At 38.7% G+C, this 16,897-nt stretch overlaps 2 protein-coding genes across 2 annotated transcripts; both read left to right on the top strand.

Annotated features, from left to right (window-relative positions):
• Nucleotides 1-3,045: 3,045 nt before the first annotated feature.
• LOC135470718 (receptor-type tyrosine-protein phosphatase mu-like) lies at nucleotides 3,046-7,159 on the top strand. Its single transcript, XM_064749753.1, has 6 exons — nucleotides 3,046-3,108; nucleotides 3,951-4,076; nucleotides 4,890-5,041; nucleotides 5,945-6,080; nucleotides 6,402-6,551; nucleotides 7,049-7,159. Exons 1-6 carry the CDS (start codon nucleotides 3,046-3,048, stop codon nucleotides 7,157-7,159), a joined length of 738 nt encoding a protein of 245 aa, XP_064605823.1.
• Nucleotides 7,160-9,822: 2,663 nt separating this feature from the next.
• Nucleotides 9,823-12,420, top strand: LOC135469949 (receptor-type tyrosine-protein phosphatase alpha-like). Its single transcript, XM_064748609.1, has 4 exons — nucleotides 9,823-9,941; nucleotides 10,235-10,383; nucleotides 10,905-11,040; nucleotides 12,058-12,420. The coding sequence occupies exons 1-4, from the start codon at nucleotides 9,828-9,830 to the stop codon at nucleotides 12,130-12,132; spliced, it is 474 nt and encodes a 157-aa protein (XP_064604679.1). The 5' UTR covers nucleotides 9,823-9,827; the 3' UTR covers nucleotides 12,133-12,420.
• Nucleotides 12,421-16,897: the final 4,477 nt, after the last annotated feature.

The raw sequence follows: 16,897 nt of genomic DNA, 5'->3' as shown, positions 1-16,897 counted from the left end.
TAAATAACCGCAAAGATTCGAACCCTTTCTCGAGGTGCAACCTGTTGTCCACAGTGACTACGTTATTTCACTGTGCCATGAAGGATGCATGAGAGACTATGGCAGAAACTTACCAAAATATGACAAAACTGATCACATTATAAAGTTTATGTTTTACATATGAAGACAAACGTTAACTAAAACGAACCATTGACAGCACGTAAAAATAAACACATGGAAGTTTCAGTAAAAATTTATTTCTGGTGAAATACTGTAAATTAGGAACACTGTGCATCGTTTGTTCGAAAATTTGTGTTTTTGACTGATAGAGCATTTTTGGCGGGTTATTATTAAACAACCCTCTCTTTTATGACCATAACACTTTGATAGCTGCTTCGACCCACTTTTATATTTCTGATTTGAGATTTTATGGAATTGTACTAGAACTTTGAAATTTGTACTGACCGTACCTCTCTGGGACCGATTCTCCGCCTTACCATACCAAGTCCTTTTAATTAAACTATGTACTACTCTTATCTGTTCTTTTTTTGACCAACTTAACGTTACACCTGAGGTAAACTGTTAGTCACAGAATCAATTGTTTGCTGCAGACATTTCCCGTGGGACTACACGCTAAGCATGACGTGGCTAACAAACCTGAGAACAAGAACAAAAGCCGTTATCGGAATCTCGTGGCTTGTAAGCACATTATACTCCATAGTTATGGAAGCCGGATAATGCCTTCATCCAACCATTGTACTTTGCAACCGCTTGGCTATAGAGCATCTTGATATGGCGATGGCACGATGTGGTCGTTCCATGGTCCCATGCCCTAGAGCTACAGCGGCTTCGTATCTTCACCCCATGGATTCGGGCCATTGCCCATTGCCATGCACCATCGCCCAAACCTTTCATAGGATCACGCCATCGCACCGTCCCACCGTTGGACGATGCTAAGATTCTACGATGGTGAGATGATGACTTTAACCGACTTCCGTACATACTGGGCTATGGTAGCAAAGAATTGCACTGAATTTTTTGTTAAATGATCTTATACAAGAGCATTTTAAACTCACGAAAGGTTCATCAAAATGATGGAGAGGGATAGGATTAGTTAGGGAACTATAGTTCTTTGACATGTACATGTATACCTAATAACCCCTTTACGTGAACCCAAGCTGGAGTACTAGTTGGATTCGAACACGAGACTTCAATATTCAAACCTTTTGGTGTCCAGCAACAACGTTTGAGGAAGAAATGTTATTAGAATTCCATATATAGCTTAGGCATATACTAAAGACGTTTTTGACCCTAGCTGACGCGACGCCTTTGTAAAAATTTAAGGCATTTTCTTATAACAATAACCTGGTATATATTTAATTTTTTTGCTGAATTAACTAAATGCATAGCGGACTTTACTTATCAAAACATACTGTTGTGCTTATGTTTATATTCAAAGTTAGCGTGGCCGATTTATGTGTCATGCTGGCATAACCATACGGCCATACAAACAAACGCATAACTATAAAACCTTTTTCAGACGACCATTCACGGGTCCATCTGAAGCAATTCGGCGACGAGGATACCGATTACATTAACGCTTGCTACATCGATGTGAGTATTTATAAACTTATAAATACTTTGTATACACCAGTTGACTTTGATTAAACCTCCCAGGTGGAGTTGATAACGGAGTATGTAAATCATATGATACCATAAACTTCATCGCCGTTACGTAACTGAAATAATATTCTTTGAGCGTGGCGTAACACATCTAGTAAAAGATTAAGTATGTATGCTTGGGGTTTAACGTCGTAGATAACATGTTTATGTGCGTCTACATATACTTTGTTTTCTTGTGCTGCCACAGAAGGATCATGTCTAAGACACCAGACATGACACCCCAGGCAGTGACATTATACTGATTCCGGGCGAACCAGTCATGTTTCCTTGCTCTAATTTCTCAGTGCTGAGTGCCTAGCGAGGCACCAATAAGCACCAGTTTTAAAGTCTTTGGTATAACCCGACCCGGGTTTGATCAGGAATAAATAAAATAACATTCCTGTTTACAGGGTTACAACGAACCAAAAAAGTACATCGCGTCTCAAGGTAAGTGCCATTTTTATTATAAAGGTGATATGTCATGTGGCTGTATATGTTTGTAATTGAGACATTAGTGTTATGTCTTTTATAAGAGAGCCTGCGTGGCCGAGGTAGTTAGAGCTTTGGCCGCTTTCCTCCTACCATAATGTTGACCACCGTCGTATAAGTGGAATATTTTTGAGCTCGGCGTAGTAATGCCAATCAAATAAATTAATCAAATATTCTTTCTAATCATATTAAAAGTAATAAACCGTAATAATCTTTTGTTTTTCGGAACAACACTAAACACAGAATTTCGAAAATACCGCTTTGTAACATTCCAGCTATTTATCCCATTTCGCTTTTCTTGAATATGGAATATCGAACGGTAAAAAAATTATGCCGAAGAGTGGACAATTCTGGTATAGCTCTTTAATGTCTAAAAGGATAGTATTGCTCTTGGTCTTTTTTATATTTAAACCTTTATCGCCATGATCTCAGAACTACGTGCAGATTTTGTTTCATGAAATTAGTTAACATTCTCAGTTGTCACTAAAATTTGCTAATCATATGGTCTTTGCCACATAAGACATGTTACTTCCAACTTAATGTATACAGTATCTCAACGTTAGAGAGGCAAGTGTTGGACATATCCGCTCTGATGGCCCAATGAGGCCTGATCTCAATAAGTTGTCGAGGTTGTTTGTGGTACCACTTGCAGTTCATGCATATAAAGGTTACATTACACCCCAATGATCTGAGAAAAACACTTTTTCACCACATATGGCCTGCAATGGTACAATGTATATCCACACCATTGACTAGATGTCAATTGCCAAATGTCCGTGGTAAGCCACGGACACCCTAGTTTTTGTCATTGAGGGCCACCGTCTAAGTGCAAACAGCCTGACCATGCATGGCGTCAGATAAATAATCGTAACTCTTACAGGTCCAACTGATGTGATCATCAATGAGTTCATGCGCATGATCTGGGAACAAAACACCGGCAAAGTTGTCATGGTGACCAATTTGGTGGAAAAGACAAAGGTGGGGATTTGTTTTGATTTCATGTTTCGGTAAACTACTGATTTTAGGATGTCTTTTTTCTCCCTCTGACAGACATGTCAAGGTTTATTGTCGTTCCCTCTCTTCCTCCATCTCTTTCCATCCTAATTTGTCGCGAACATAGTATCTTGAGGAATGCAACGATTTCTTGAACTCTGATATTTAACTCCTTGTAAAGCATTAACAATTAAAGGAGAAGAAAACATAAAATGGATACCAAAAATTAGATGAAAGAGCGTCAAAATTTTCTTGCAAATATGATCTGTAATATTTTTGTGGATTTTTTTTGTTTTCAAAAGAAAAGCGTGTTTGAAAATATTTTTGGTATATGGGACTAACTTTTGGTATTTGTCGTTGTTGCATAATAATATTCTAAATAAAAATGTGTTGCTTCTCTAATGAATTTATTTGAATGTAAATTTGTTGTTTATATCAAAACATATGCATTTAACCCAAACTATGATAACTTTTATGAACATAATAAAAATATAAATATGATCCAAATTAAGATTTATTACATCTGTTAGCTGAAAAAAACATATTCTAGCGCAAAAATATTTTTTAAACCTGTGTTACATCTTCATTTATGACATTATCAAACAAAGACTCTCAATACCAAAAGGTGGTTTCAAATACCAACCATACAAAAAATTTTTTTTTCTCCTTAAGGAAAAGTCGGAAAAAAATATTGAAGACCACATTTAGGAATAACTTTTCGCACTCTTTCATCTGAACTTATTGTCATTTTAATTTCTTCTAATGTAAAGTGTCAATCAAATATTTGACCTACTTTTGTCTCTGATGTCAACGTCTTGACTCCATAGACTAAGTGCGTCCAGTACTGGCCAGACGGACAACCCAAGCAGTTTGGTTTCATCAGCGTCTCTCTGCTGGACGAAGAGAACTTCTCTAACTACGCCATCAGAACTCTGCAACTGAAGCATTTGAAGGTGGGAAATACAGTGAATGTTTTTTTGTGTCTTTGTATATATCATCCTCTATATCATCATGTTTGAGTGGGAGTATAATGATGGATATTATCATATGCGACATGGGGAAGCAACTTTCAGATAAACAGCAAGCATTCATCCAATAACTGCAGAACAAGACAAAAGGGTAAACCACCCACTTTTTGCCAGTTACTAACCAACTGTCCCTCTTGTGACAAACAGATATGTCGACCAGAGAAAGTTTTTTACTTATTTATTTATATAATTGGTGCTTTCCACTTACAAGTTGTTGGCCAACACTATGATGGAATGACATCGCGCAAAGCCCTTGAGGAACCCACGATCATGCGCAGGTTGCTGAGAAAACTTCCCACGTACAGCCAGAAAGGAAGCCAAACACGCCTTACAGGCCTGTTGCTACATCACACCATCAGCATTGACGACACCAGCATCACCATGTCTCGGCATCATTATTGGCACTATGTCGCGACATCATTATCGGCACTATATCGCGGCATCATTATTGGCACCATGTCGCGACATCATTATCGGCACTATGTCGTGACATCGTCAGGGCCTGCTTGCACAAAGAGACTGTAGCTACAATGATTGTAGGTTTATTTATGGAACGTGTCCTAGACTTCTCACCAGTCCCCACAACGCTCCCAGTATGAGCGTTGTGTGTTGATTGTGGTTAGGTTTGCTCATGCTCGTGATCGCCATCGAACGTGTAAATGATCATTTGGAGAACTGCGATTACTCAATTTATTGATATAATGTAATGATTTATCTAATTTCAATGTTTCATTTTAGATGCAGAACAAGACCCAGATCGTCAAACAATTTCACTTCACGGCTTGGCCAGATCATGGTGCGCCCTCTAACGCCAGTAGCTTATTGGACTTCCAGAGAAAAGTCCTGGGACATAAATCAGCATTGAATGGGCCTATAGTGGTGCACTGCAGGTAAAAACCTTGACAACTGATGGAGACAAAAGTGTTCAAACAGAAGTAAACCAAATGTCTTGTTGGAATGACATTTTGCCAATTCCGGAGGGGAATATAGGTTTAAACCTCGTCTTCTCGTCCATCTATACGTCCGCCTGTCCGTCCGTTAGGGAATACGTTTCCGAACTTTCAGTAACGACTCATCGCTTTGAATTGTAGCTTGATGTCAGTGTTCCACGTAATAGGTTTAAGATAAAATTAAACTTCCAGCCTTTTTATTCATGTTCTACAAACGTATGATCTGGGTTTGTTTTGGACCTTCGACAGATTTTCGGACTTGTTTGCAAAGTGAGTCAATGCGTTGAACTGAAACGTAGTACATATTTCACCATGAGAAGTTATAAATCAGGTTCGAGTTTGGAGCCGGTTTTTCGATTTTTTTTTTTATAAAATTGCGGCCTTCTTTCTAAAACCGATTTATCTCACCGTGTTGAAACCAGGTATGCGCCTTCACCATGAACACTGACACTTGAAGTTTGAGTTTTGGGCTGTTTCGTTGATTTGCAACTAAATTGTAACATCGAATTTTTGACCGTTTCGTCTATTTTCAACAAAATTATGGCCGCTTTAGTTGTCTTGTAGACTTTGACATACATGTGGACGCTTGTTCAAAACTGTTTTAAGATTTAATATTAGATTTATGCCAAGTGTATCAGTTAATACACGTGTGAACAACCGGGCCCTTGGTTACTGTTTGTCACTAACCAATTTTTGTGACCGGAAAATGGGCGCAAATGGCTTTGTAGAATCGGGCTGTGGTACCTAATTTGATTTATACTTAACTGTATATTAGTGTGAACATGTCTTATTAAAAACATGTCAGGTATATAGTCTTTACACATCTTCCTGTCCCCGTTACAGCGCTGGAATAGGCCGTACAGGAACGTTCATAGCTCTAGACTACTTGATAAACCAGGCCAAAGAGGAAGGTGTGGTGGATGTACCGGCCTGCGTCAGGCTGCTCAGGGAACAGCGAGTCAACATGGTCCAGAGTTTGGTAAATAAACACTACCTTCACCTTCCGTCAATTTTTGCCCACAAGATTTTAAAGGGAAAGAGCGCAGTTGATGCAAGCCACAAGGAACCGTTATGGGCAATAATCGTCGCCACTCTTAGAAAGTGCCGCCTTTACACGGTTTTGTAAAGGCACATCCTGTCTTTACACCCTGTATTTTGATCAGGAATATAGTCCAATCTGCCATTCCTACAATTTTAACTTCACAGATCCTATCAGTCTACATAAATTATAAATAAGCTGACATCACTCGTTTTTTGTACCAGAAATACATGAACTTGTTTTCTGTTATCAATGCTCCAGGAGCAGTATGAATTTCTGCACGAGGCCCTGGCAGAAGCCCTGGAGCTTCAGGAAGGGTCAATCCCAGGTGTGAATTTCTCCAGCGTGTTTGCTGATCTCTGTACTGTTAACCCAGAGACTGGACAGTTGAAGATAGCCGAACAGTTCCAGGTAACAGTTTCTGGTCAATGTTAATATCCTACTACATACATGTACATAATCAATTTTCTTTGCTGTAAAGCAAAGCCCTGGCCCTGGTTTCACAAAGATGTCATACAAGAACGATAGTCGTACATATACGACAATGGTCCGGTAATTGTGACGTGCAAAATATCGTACGACAAAATTACGATAACAAAATGTCGAAAACCGCTTTGTGAAACTGGGCCCTGTACCTGTTGTGTTTTATAGAGGCAGATCGTGTTTGCCTTGTTGTTACATATGCCCATAAACAAGCGTTGTTAAGTTATATTGTATTTAGGGGGAAAATCTCCGCCGCATTTAATAGAGCATCGTAACACTTAAGTATGTTATGTGGGATGCAGGAACAGGTAAACTAATATATCCAGCTTAAATGAACAGGTTGAATCCTTTCGTCGACAAGAAACTTCTACCTCAGCAAATACATCACGTTTATGATATGTCAATCTTCTGTCTCGTCGCCACAGCGGCTGAATGAGAAAACCTCTCCTCTGGACAAGGCTACTCTGGTGACAGCTTTACATCCTGACAACCTGCACAAGAATAGGTCTGACAAAATCGTCGCCGGTGAGACCTAAACCATACTATTTCAACAATATGAACAATATACAATAACAATGATAATGATAATTTGGCTGATTACCTTGCTGTTGTCCTCACGACTCTTGAAAAATGTCGGCTATAAATGCACAATGGCCGTGGGTTCCCCTGGACTCTGGCTGGTTTCCTGTCAGCATAATGTTAGTCGCCGTCGTATAAGTGAACTATTTTTGAGTACGGCGTCAAAACACCAATCAAATCAATTAACACCAATGTACCACAGGAGAAGAATAGTGATTTGTGGTAACACATAGTCCATGCATGGGTATATACCCCGATACGGTCATGGTAAAGTGGACCAAAATTCCAGCTCTCAGAATTTGAAAGGTGTCTGAAACAGGGAAAGAAAAAGAATCACCTCCCCACCGCCCCACCTTTTACCTATATCACAATTGCCTTATCCACTATTAACATGAAACATATCAACAGTGAGATGAATAACATTCGGTAGAAAGTTATTACCTACCACGTGGGTATAAAATCGCCAGCCACCCCACAGCCACCCTCTCAGCAGTTAACCAGTAAAAAATCACCACAAAAATTTCTTTGTGTACTAACGAGCTACTTTTTTCATATAGGTCCCTAACTTACGTAAAGCAGACTTTTAAAAGGCAGGGTAGATAAGAAACTTTCCCGGAAATTGGCTATTGAAAGCACGACTTGTTTCAGACAATTTTGGATGTGTTTGAAATTATAGCCCGTCATCAAAACGAACACAAATCGTTGATAAACGTAGAAAAGGCGATAAAATACTTGGGGCAGTCATTTAGAGAGAGATTAATATTTGACTGACAAGAAAAGAACAAAAAAGATGAAAGTGTGTCACAATATTTAATTCTCATACAGAAGAATTTCTGAGTATGGAGATAGTTCTAATTACACTCGTTAGCAGACAACATTCAACTTGAAATTTCAATGAACCCTGAACTACAAAACTATTTCGCACTCATTTCATAAAGGCTCGATTTTTTTGGTGATAGATGATGCACAGTATCTTTAGGAGATGTCTGAGGTTAAACTTGCCTTTCAAAATCGCCTGATGTCTTCATTATACGTAGCTTTGTCACAATTCATGTACTCCTGTCCAAGTGCGGCCACATGACCCGCATTTCCGCGCGATTTTTTCTTAGTCCACTTATGCAGATAGTCGGTATATGGAGCCAAATGTCAGTAGTTTACATGAAATTACTCTCACACCTTTATGAATGCCTTCATAAAATGTGACTTCAATAATGAGACTGGATGAAAGGCATAGTCAGATTTTATAGTCATTTTATAAGGCAGTAAAAGAAAGTTACCATGCTTTAATTCAACAGCCCTAAATATTGCATAGATTAGCATTCAAAGAGACTTTTGATGTGATTTTGTACTCGTTAACTGTTGAGAGGGTGGCTGTGTGGTGGGTGGATTTTTTTATTTACATGGTAGGTAATTGCATTCAAATGACACTTTTTCACCTCAGTCTGGACATATTTCATGTTCATAGTGGATAAGGCAATTATTGGTTAAGGTAAATGGGGCTGGTTCCTTTTATTTTTCTGTTTATACGCCTCTCAAAATCGGAGGACTGGAAAGTTTGTCCACTTCAGTCAAGTGGGTATATATGCTAATACTTTACTGAGACTTCCTCCGTGACCCTTTCTTCTCAGCGGACAACTGCAGGCCTTACTTATCCACTCCAGTGGCTGGCAAAAACAACTACATAAACGCCGTCTTCCTTCCCGTAAGTATTCTTGTATATAGTCACAAGTTTTGTTATTACCTTTATTTTACCTGATATACATGTATCCTTCCCGCAGTGGGATTTTCCCTCATCCGGGCACTCAGGTTGCCCCCATTCAAAAACTGACCACCATTGTGTGAGACCAAACTTCTTGAGTATGTCGTTAAGCAACAAAGACACCAATAAATGTGTCATTGGGGTTCAAGAGTTCGGTTCGTTACACCCAGAGTTTCTGCGCCACAAATGCGATGTGCCATGTTAAACGATGCTACACTTTTAATGTTTTTCGTTAAGTATTACAACATTTCTGCCAAAATCCTGCGGTACCTGTTGTCTGGGGTCTGTCTTACGTAGCAATCTAACAGTGTGCCTTAACTCAGTGTTACGACAGCTTTGTAACTCGGGTTCCTGGAGTGCATAAGAAATGTCATTAGTTTGCATGCAAACTTATTCTGATAATGATAGTCTTTCTGGTGTATATCAGGTGTACATCATCTGCCGAGTGTCTGCAAATAACGACCTGTCGCCCTACAGTATATATTAATTGCACAGCACTTTATTTATATAAATAACATATCGAGTACTTACATTTGCCTGCTTTTTTGTGTTGCCTGAAGAGCTATATGCTGAAGAGAGGTTTCATCATCACACACACGCCATTACCGAAGACTGTGGTGGATTTCTGGCGTCTGGTATATGATCACGCCGTAGCCACCATCGTTATGCTGGACGATGTGGACAACGAATCTGAGGTGAGCAATAACCTGTTTCTCTATCTTCTTTCATCCGCACATCACCCACTATGCCTTGCTTTTCTTCTAACACGTAGGTTTAGGTCGAATATTATAATTATGTACATTCTATGGTATATACTGCTTCAGATTTGTCTACAAGTTTGGTTTAATTGCCTTCAGAACGTTGCTATGTACTGGACGGAGAAAAGGAAAACGTTCGATCCTTTTGATGTAAAATGTACGCAGAAGGAAGAGGAAAGTGGCTTCACAGTAAGGACGTACAACCTGGCCTACAAGGACACGGTATGTATACTTTCGACACCCGCCCTGTAAAAACATATTAAATCTGTCAGCTGTTGAAATTACAAATTAAACATCTTCTTTATTTGTTAATCCATTGGAAGGTGGCGACATGGGCTAAAGCGTCACTTTCGCTGTGCGCACACACAAGGAAGTGCCTGTTGATCCCTCTACCGACGCATTACTTTCCTAAACCAAACTACAGAACCTCAGGGTCATAGATTGGCAAAGGTAGATATCACTCTATATTTGTTTTTCTTAGATTCTCAGCCCCCTTGTGTCTATTCTGTTTCCAGAAAGTGTCGTGTCCAATCAAGCAGTTCCGCTGTGGGTTCTGGTCGAGCGCGCCTTCTCGTGATTCAATTCCTTCCCTGCTGGCCGTCATAGATAGCGTGACAAGCTGGCAAAAGGTGGCCGGAAACCAGCCTATCTTGGTTCACTGCAGGTCAGTTAGTTACCTTGCCCAACGTTCTTCACAGGGGGTACAGGGAGGGGTTAATTTGCTGTGGCGTTTTCTTCGTCCCTAGATGACGACATACGGTAAACGGTACATTGAAATTGCTTTAGACTATTTTAGGTTTCATAAAGATTCATAAATAATAGTAAATTATAGGAAAATAAACGAATAACCAATCATTGAGTAAGCAAAGACCAACATATACATATGCAGCTATATACGCATAAAGTGAAATGGTAAACGTTCTCCCCATCCTTAGTACTACCATATATATTTCAACTTATTCCGTAAAATGGCGTGACAAGTGCTTTAACTTTCCATTTCTCAAACCAACGAACAGCATTTTTACAATGTTGACCTCACAACGACGCGGTGAGCTTAAGTTCTATACTCACCACCTTTGTGGAACGGTAGACTCTGTAGTTATTGTGTAGAATACGTAAACAACTAGAGCTGTGATTATAACTGCCATAATAAAACGCTCTATAAAAGCTCTGTACATATTTCAGGGACGGACTAACAAACAGTGGACTATTCTGCGCGGCCTCATTTGTACTCGAGCGACTGAAACTTGACCGAGACGTGAACATTCCTCAAGCCGTCAAACAAATGCGGGTGGCCAGGCCTCAGATTATCACTGATTTGGTAGGAGGTTATTTTTGTTTTTCTAGATTACGCATTTGCCAGTTCATCTGCCTTTGCAAATTCAGATGTCATTTAGGATCCAGGTCTGGATTGATAAATCATATTAAACAATTTGGGGAAAATCATTATCACCGTGTATGATCCCCTGTTTGATGTCACCTTAGCAGAGTTCCGTATATTATAATCCTTTACTGTTATGTAAAATAAATGTGAGTAAGAAGACTAGCTTAGTGCCACCAAAAACCCTAATTGCGCATACAACACAATGACAACAGTTTTCATCTATATGCTATTATACTACGACAACTTCACAAAGCCCTGCTGTAAAATTCCTAGGCCGGGTCATTTCTAGACTCCAAATTTTCACTTGATGCAGATGTTTTGATGCAGAGTTTCAGAAAAACTAGTGTACGGATTTAACCGCATTACCAGCCTACCTTTAAAACGTAATCATGACATTTCATATTTGTGGCATTTAGTCCTTCGGCGTTTGTTTCATGTTGGTTATACTGAGAGCAAGGGTCAAGGCCACTTAAAGGTCACGGATGTGCTAAAAATCTTCCAATCAAGTTTCCGAGTATACCGTTATTTTAAATTTCTTGGTATGTTTACTCCTTGTGTGGGTTTAACGAACGTAAAAGATTTAACTGCTTGCGCAGTCTATAACCAATTATTGAGTTCGTTGAGGACCACTTGTCTTTTACAAACATGGTGCGGCCTCCATGATCGAAGGGGTCAGTACGCCAACATGCTGATGGCCGTGGGCATCCCCCGGATTCTGACCGTTTCCTCCCACCATAATGCTGCCCCCTCCCTCTCGTCTGAGTGAAAAATTCTTTAGTACGGCGTTAAACACCAGTGATATAAATATAAGGATACAAATATAGTTTACATATCTGTACGTCACGTGGGAATAAAAACATCCTAAAGATCTTTTTGGATTGTAACGATTACTATGTGCATTATGTTTACACAGTTTGATTTTAGAGATACAAATAGCTTTCTTTTCTCTCACAGGATCAGTTCCAGTTCCTCCACCAGGTGGCGCTGGCATATCTGGAAACTTTCCACACCTATGCCAACTTCAAATAATTTTATGGAAGTTTGCAGTGTCATCTCCATCATAAGAGCAGTAGGAAGTCAGTGCTTTCAAAATTTATTGGATCTTCCTTTTTTGCATAAATTTTATTATTCCTCTTGTGCCTTATGTTTTACATGATAAAATTATTACTTAGATTAGCAATTTAGTTACTATCAACAAGAACATGATCACAATAGATAATGCTATAAACATTGATGTCGTCTTGCACACAGCACCATGGTTAACATGAATAGCCCACGTTAAAAGATAAGCTGACAAACACCTAACCGACCGACAGATAGAGCCACTTAAAGAGCTGCTTGTCACAACTAAGAACTGTATGTATGTATGTATGTATAGGTGGGGTTTAATGTCGTGCAAAAAACTTTAATGTTAACTTCATCATGTCATGTTACGGATTCTTTTTCAAAACGGCTCGGTCCATTGAATTGTAACTTGGTAATTTCTTCACAATAATACATTACATGTCAAGTTCGAGTTTCGATCCCTTGTCCAGTCCGGACAAAATCATGACCGTTTTTTTTTCTCAAAATTTGGTCTTTTCGGAACTTTTTTGTTTTCAAAATGGTTAATTGAATCAAATTGTTCAGTATGACTTCTCTCTCATGACTTTCAGGTGAAATTCGATTTGTGGGCTGTTTCGTTCATTTTCAGAAAAATTATGGCCGTTTGTGTCGTGTTTTTTTTTATATTTTTATATTTTTAGTTGAAACTTGATAGATAGCTTTAACATGACAAATTACAAATCAACTTTGAATGATGGGTTATTTCGTTGATTTTCAACAAAATTATGACACGTTTTGTTTCTGACTTTACCAAAGCAGTTATGTTGATGGCTCAGACCGGTAAGGGACATGTATACCTTTCCCAATACTTCCAGTATGCTTGTTTTGTATGCAGGTAGATCAGATGCCCAATAAGCCAGATAGCTGTTGCGAGCAGTATGTCACAGGATGAGTTATACGTGGGATGAACAAAAGCACAAGGCTACTTTTGCATATTCTACAACATTAGCCACTTTTTTGATAGACGAGTATAGCGACGATAGTGTGATAGTTGGCAATAAGTAGCAGGTAACCGGTGAAATATGGCTTTTTGTCAATTTACTTCAGTTAGGGTTTTATTATAACTGTTCCCCGAATTGCTTCAATGGTAGAAAATCTTAAACCTCTAGCACCGTGGCTTAAGCAGAATTAGGTTAAAAATGGAGTGATGCTAATTGCAATGTATCAGAAGTCGCTGGTCAAGAATTACTCAAAATGCCGTGGTATCTTCACATTTAACACACAATAACATTAAAACAATGCAAAATCTTACGTGTAGCAAAGACTCGCATAAAATGTACGGAATTGTGAATAACGAAAAGTGTGTGACTGTCGATGGTTACAGTGATTTAACATTGTCTCATGTGTGTTTGTGTCACAGAAAAGATACCTTGTCTTTCTCGCAAAACGCTATATCTCGGTTATTAATACTTTGAATCATACTAAAATTGTTTTTGTGGACATGTAACCTTATTAATTACCGCGTTTTTTTACCACAAAGAATTCATACTTGTGCATCAGTGCAGAGAGGGGAGGCAGACGTGGGGCTTTGTTCAAAGAAACTGTTCAGCGGCAGGTTTCAGAGGTTGTAGTTTCAATAAATGCTTATTACATTCATGATAATGTGTCTCTGCACTTAAGCACTTATGTGTAACAAAAATGTGAAATAAGTCCTGGTAAACATAGTTTCTGTTTGGTTGTAAATTATCATATGTCTTATTGTTAAATAATAAAAAAGACATTTACATTAATCGTGTATTTTACACTTTTTTCAGAGCCTGATGGTCCAAAGTCAGAAGTGATGTGTATACGTAATTATTTGTGTATTTCCTTGATTTGTGTTATGTTTATACATTTAATCATTCAAGGAACCGGGATCGAGTGTATTGAATTCGTCGGATTAAAGTTCTGTAAATTTGGAGGCCATTTCGTATCTTACAGCGTGTGAAAAACAAAACACTCCGTTGAGTTTAAACCACTGTAACATTAAAATCTAACAGGTGTGTTACAACCAGGGTGAGACAAGGGTATAAAATATCAAAAATACGATGCAAAGAAACAGAAATGTTATTTAGCCGTACGCAACCTTGTGTTCAAAAAGTGGACACATTCTGTAAATTTATTTAACTGTTTAGTTGTTACTTTTTACGCCGTACTTAAGAATATTTCACCTCTACGACGGCGGCCAGGATTATGGTAGGAAAACCCACGACCATCAGCAGGTTACCGGCAAATATCCCCACGTACGATCGGACTGATGGTAAAATGAGCTAGACTTGAACTCACAACATCCGCATTGGTGAGAGGACCCTTCGCCATTATGATGCTATAGCACACTAACCACCTATGCGACACGTCCTACATAAGTGCAACTTTACATAATGACATGTATATCACGACAAGAAATCCTGCTGTCAGTTTTAGCCATACTGGATGAAATCAGCGATTTATTTTGCGCAACAAGATATTACTTACGGATGTACAACTTCTGGGTTTATTCAAAGGAATTTCAATTTAGATACTAACATCGTTATCAAATGATGAAAACTTATCACTTGATAACTATTTATTTATTTATTTCATTGCTGTTTTTCATCGTACTCAGTAATATTTCACTTATTTAACGGCGGACAGCATTATGGTGGGAGGAAACTGGGCACAACCCGGGTGAAGCCCACGACTATTCGCATGTTGCTGGCAGACTGTCCCACGTACGGAGAAGAAGCTAGAAAGCATTTGATAAAGTTAGTATCTATATCCAAGCGTCGTGTGATTGAACCTAGCAATTGTATATCCATAAGGTACACATAAGGCAATTTGCTAAATGAAAATAATTATGGACAAACTTCCATGTTCTATTTAAAACAGACTTAAACAGCCCCTGATTCGCGGAGAGCAAAAAGGGTTACTTTTACGTGGATTTCATATGTTAAGAATAATTCTGATTTATGATGTGATATGCTTTAAACCAGAGAAAACTATATTGTTTTATTGCTACCGTTCGATTCTGGAGAATTAGTAACTTGCCAATAGTCGGTGGTTTATCGAGTCCTCTGCAAATTCCACCACCCATAAAGGTTTATCAGTGAAAAATTCTTCAGTATGATGCTAAGCATTGATCAAATAAATAAATCAGTCAATAAGTCAAAAATAAATAAACAAAGCTAGGCCACATGTTTCATCAAAAAATAAGGTATATCAAAGAAAAACAGATCTTTTTTATACACATGTCTGAGAATGCTGAGCAAATGAGAAAATGCTCCTGTATACATATGTATCCGCTTAACCACATACACAGCATTGATGAGGGGCTTCTAAGTCATTACACTCTGGCGTTATAGCATATAGTTGGGTGTTAAGTTTGGTGTCAGTATACACTGACTTGGTTGAATTGCTGATCTCTCGTGTCAATATACCGTGGCTAAGTTGGGTGTCAGGTTTGGTCTCAGATTACTGGCTCAAAACCAACCTTGGACAGCGAATTTGTAGATTTCCTAGCTCTCAATGCATGTAGGGCCTTGGTGACGGTAAACGGTCGACTACGCTCGTGTGGCCGTTTGCTTAGTCTGACGTTCGTCAAGGACCACTTGTCTTCCTCCAATATGGTGTCACAGTGCATATTTGTACGTCACATCTGAGATAGTTTGTCAGGAGCTTGCCGAAGGCCCGTGTTTTTTCCCGGGCACTTTTCCCTTCACCTTTAAAACTAATGGCCAGCATGTGAAAAATTCTTAGGTATGGCGTTAAAAAACAAGCAATTAAATATAACAATAAAAATTTCAAAAACTAATTCCATTTCAAGCCCTGTAGCTATGTATGGGTCTGCTAAATGCTACAAATTATCATTGTTACCGACAGTTCCTGTCTACACAACTATCACAAAAAAGCCTATGATAACATATCATGCTGTTCTAATTACTATACAGATGTAAACAGTTTTAATGTTTCGGCCTCAATAATATAAGTGGGTTAAATTCTAATTAAAGTCGCTTGGAACCTTAAACAATCTAAGTGTGTCAATCTTCCAAACTGGATATCGTACCTAAATTACCGTTTAGTTCCCATATATTTATTTATTTTATTAGTGTTTTACGCCGTATTCAATAATATTTCACTTATACGACGGCGGCCAGCATAATTGTGGGAGGGAACTAGGCAGAGCCGCAAATCGGTGGCAGATCTTCCCACGAGAGGAAGCCGGCATGAGCTGGGCTTGAGCTCACAGCGACCTCACTAATGAGAGGTTCCTGGATTATTGTGCTGCGTTAGTATGCTAACTATTTGACCATGCATTGGGCACCCAGGTTCCATACGCAGCGTATATACAAACAATTTTTAAAGCATCTGGATTTTTTAAAAATCTGGTAAACACACCGAATTGCGATGTATATCAAAGCATCATGAATATTTATGGCATACACAAATTTCCAAACACGGCTTCTTTCTCGATATCTCATGCACTATAGAGTTGAAGTGCATAAACATCATGTGAAAAGAAAGGTATAGAAAGTAAGTGTAAATGCCCTGAGCCCTTATGAATACCTTATCCTCACAATATATCTACATTTGCATCTACTATCAAGACGTGTGTCAATACTACCATTCTCATTGCACAATAATGTATAAGACCTCTTCCTGTATATATTATCCCAAGTGTAAATCAGTTCAGTTGGACTTTTTTTTATATACATATGTATATACATGTATATGT

This window comes from Liolophura sinensis, chromosome 7 (assembly GCF_032854445.1).
Source record: "Liolophura sinensis isolate JHLJ2023 chromosome 7, CUHK_Ljap_v2, whole genome shotgun sequence".
NCBI lineage: Eukaryota > Metazoa > Mollusca > Polyplacophora > Chitonida > Chitonidae > Liolophura > Liolophura sinensis.
Note: the sequence above shows the minus strand (reverse complement) of the source record. Positions and strands in the feature narration are given on the sequence as shown.

Excerpts from the sequence above, each read along its gene's own strand:
- LOC135470718 (XM_064749753.1), top strand. The coding sequence starts at position 3,046 with ATGATCTGGGAACAAAACACCGGCAAAGTTGTCATGGTGACCAATTTG. Across the intron at positions 5,042-5,944 it reads CCTATAGTGGTGCACTGCAG|CGCTGGAATAGGCCGTACAG; the intron begins GTAAAAACCTTG and ends TCCCCGTTACAG. Across the intron at positions 6,552-7,048 it reads AGATAGCCGAACAGTTCCAG|CGGCTGAATGAGAAAACCTC; the intron begins GTAACAGTTTCT and ends TCGTCGCCACAG.
- LOC135469949 (XM_064748609.1), top strand. The coding sequence starts at position 9,828 with ATGTACTGGACGGAGAAAAGGAAAACGTTCGATCCTTTTGATGTAAAA. Across the intron at positions 9,942-10,234 it reads ACCTGGCCTACAAGGACACG|AAAGTGTCGTGTCCAATCAA; the intron begins GTATGTATACTT and ends TTCTGTTTCCAG. Across the intron at positions 11,041-12,057 it reads CTCAGATTATCACTGATTTG|GATCAGTTCCAGTTCCTCCA; the intron begins GTAGGAGGTTAT and ends TTTCTCTCACAG.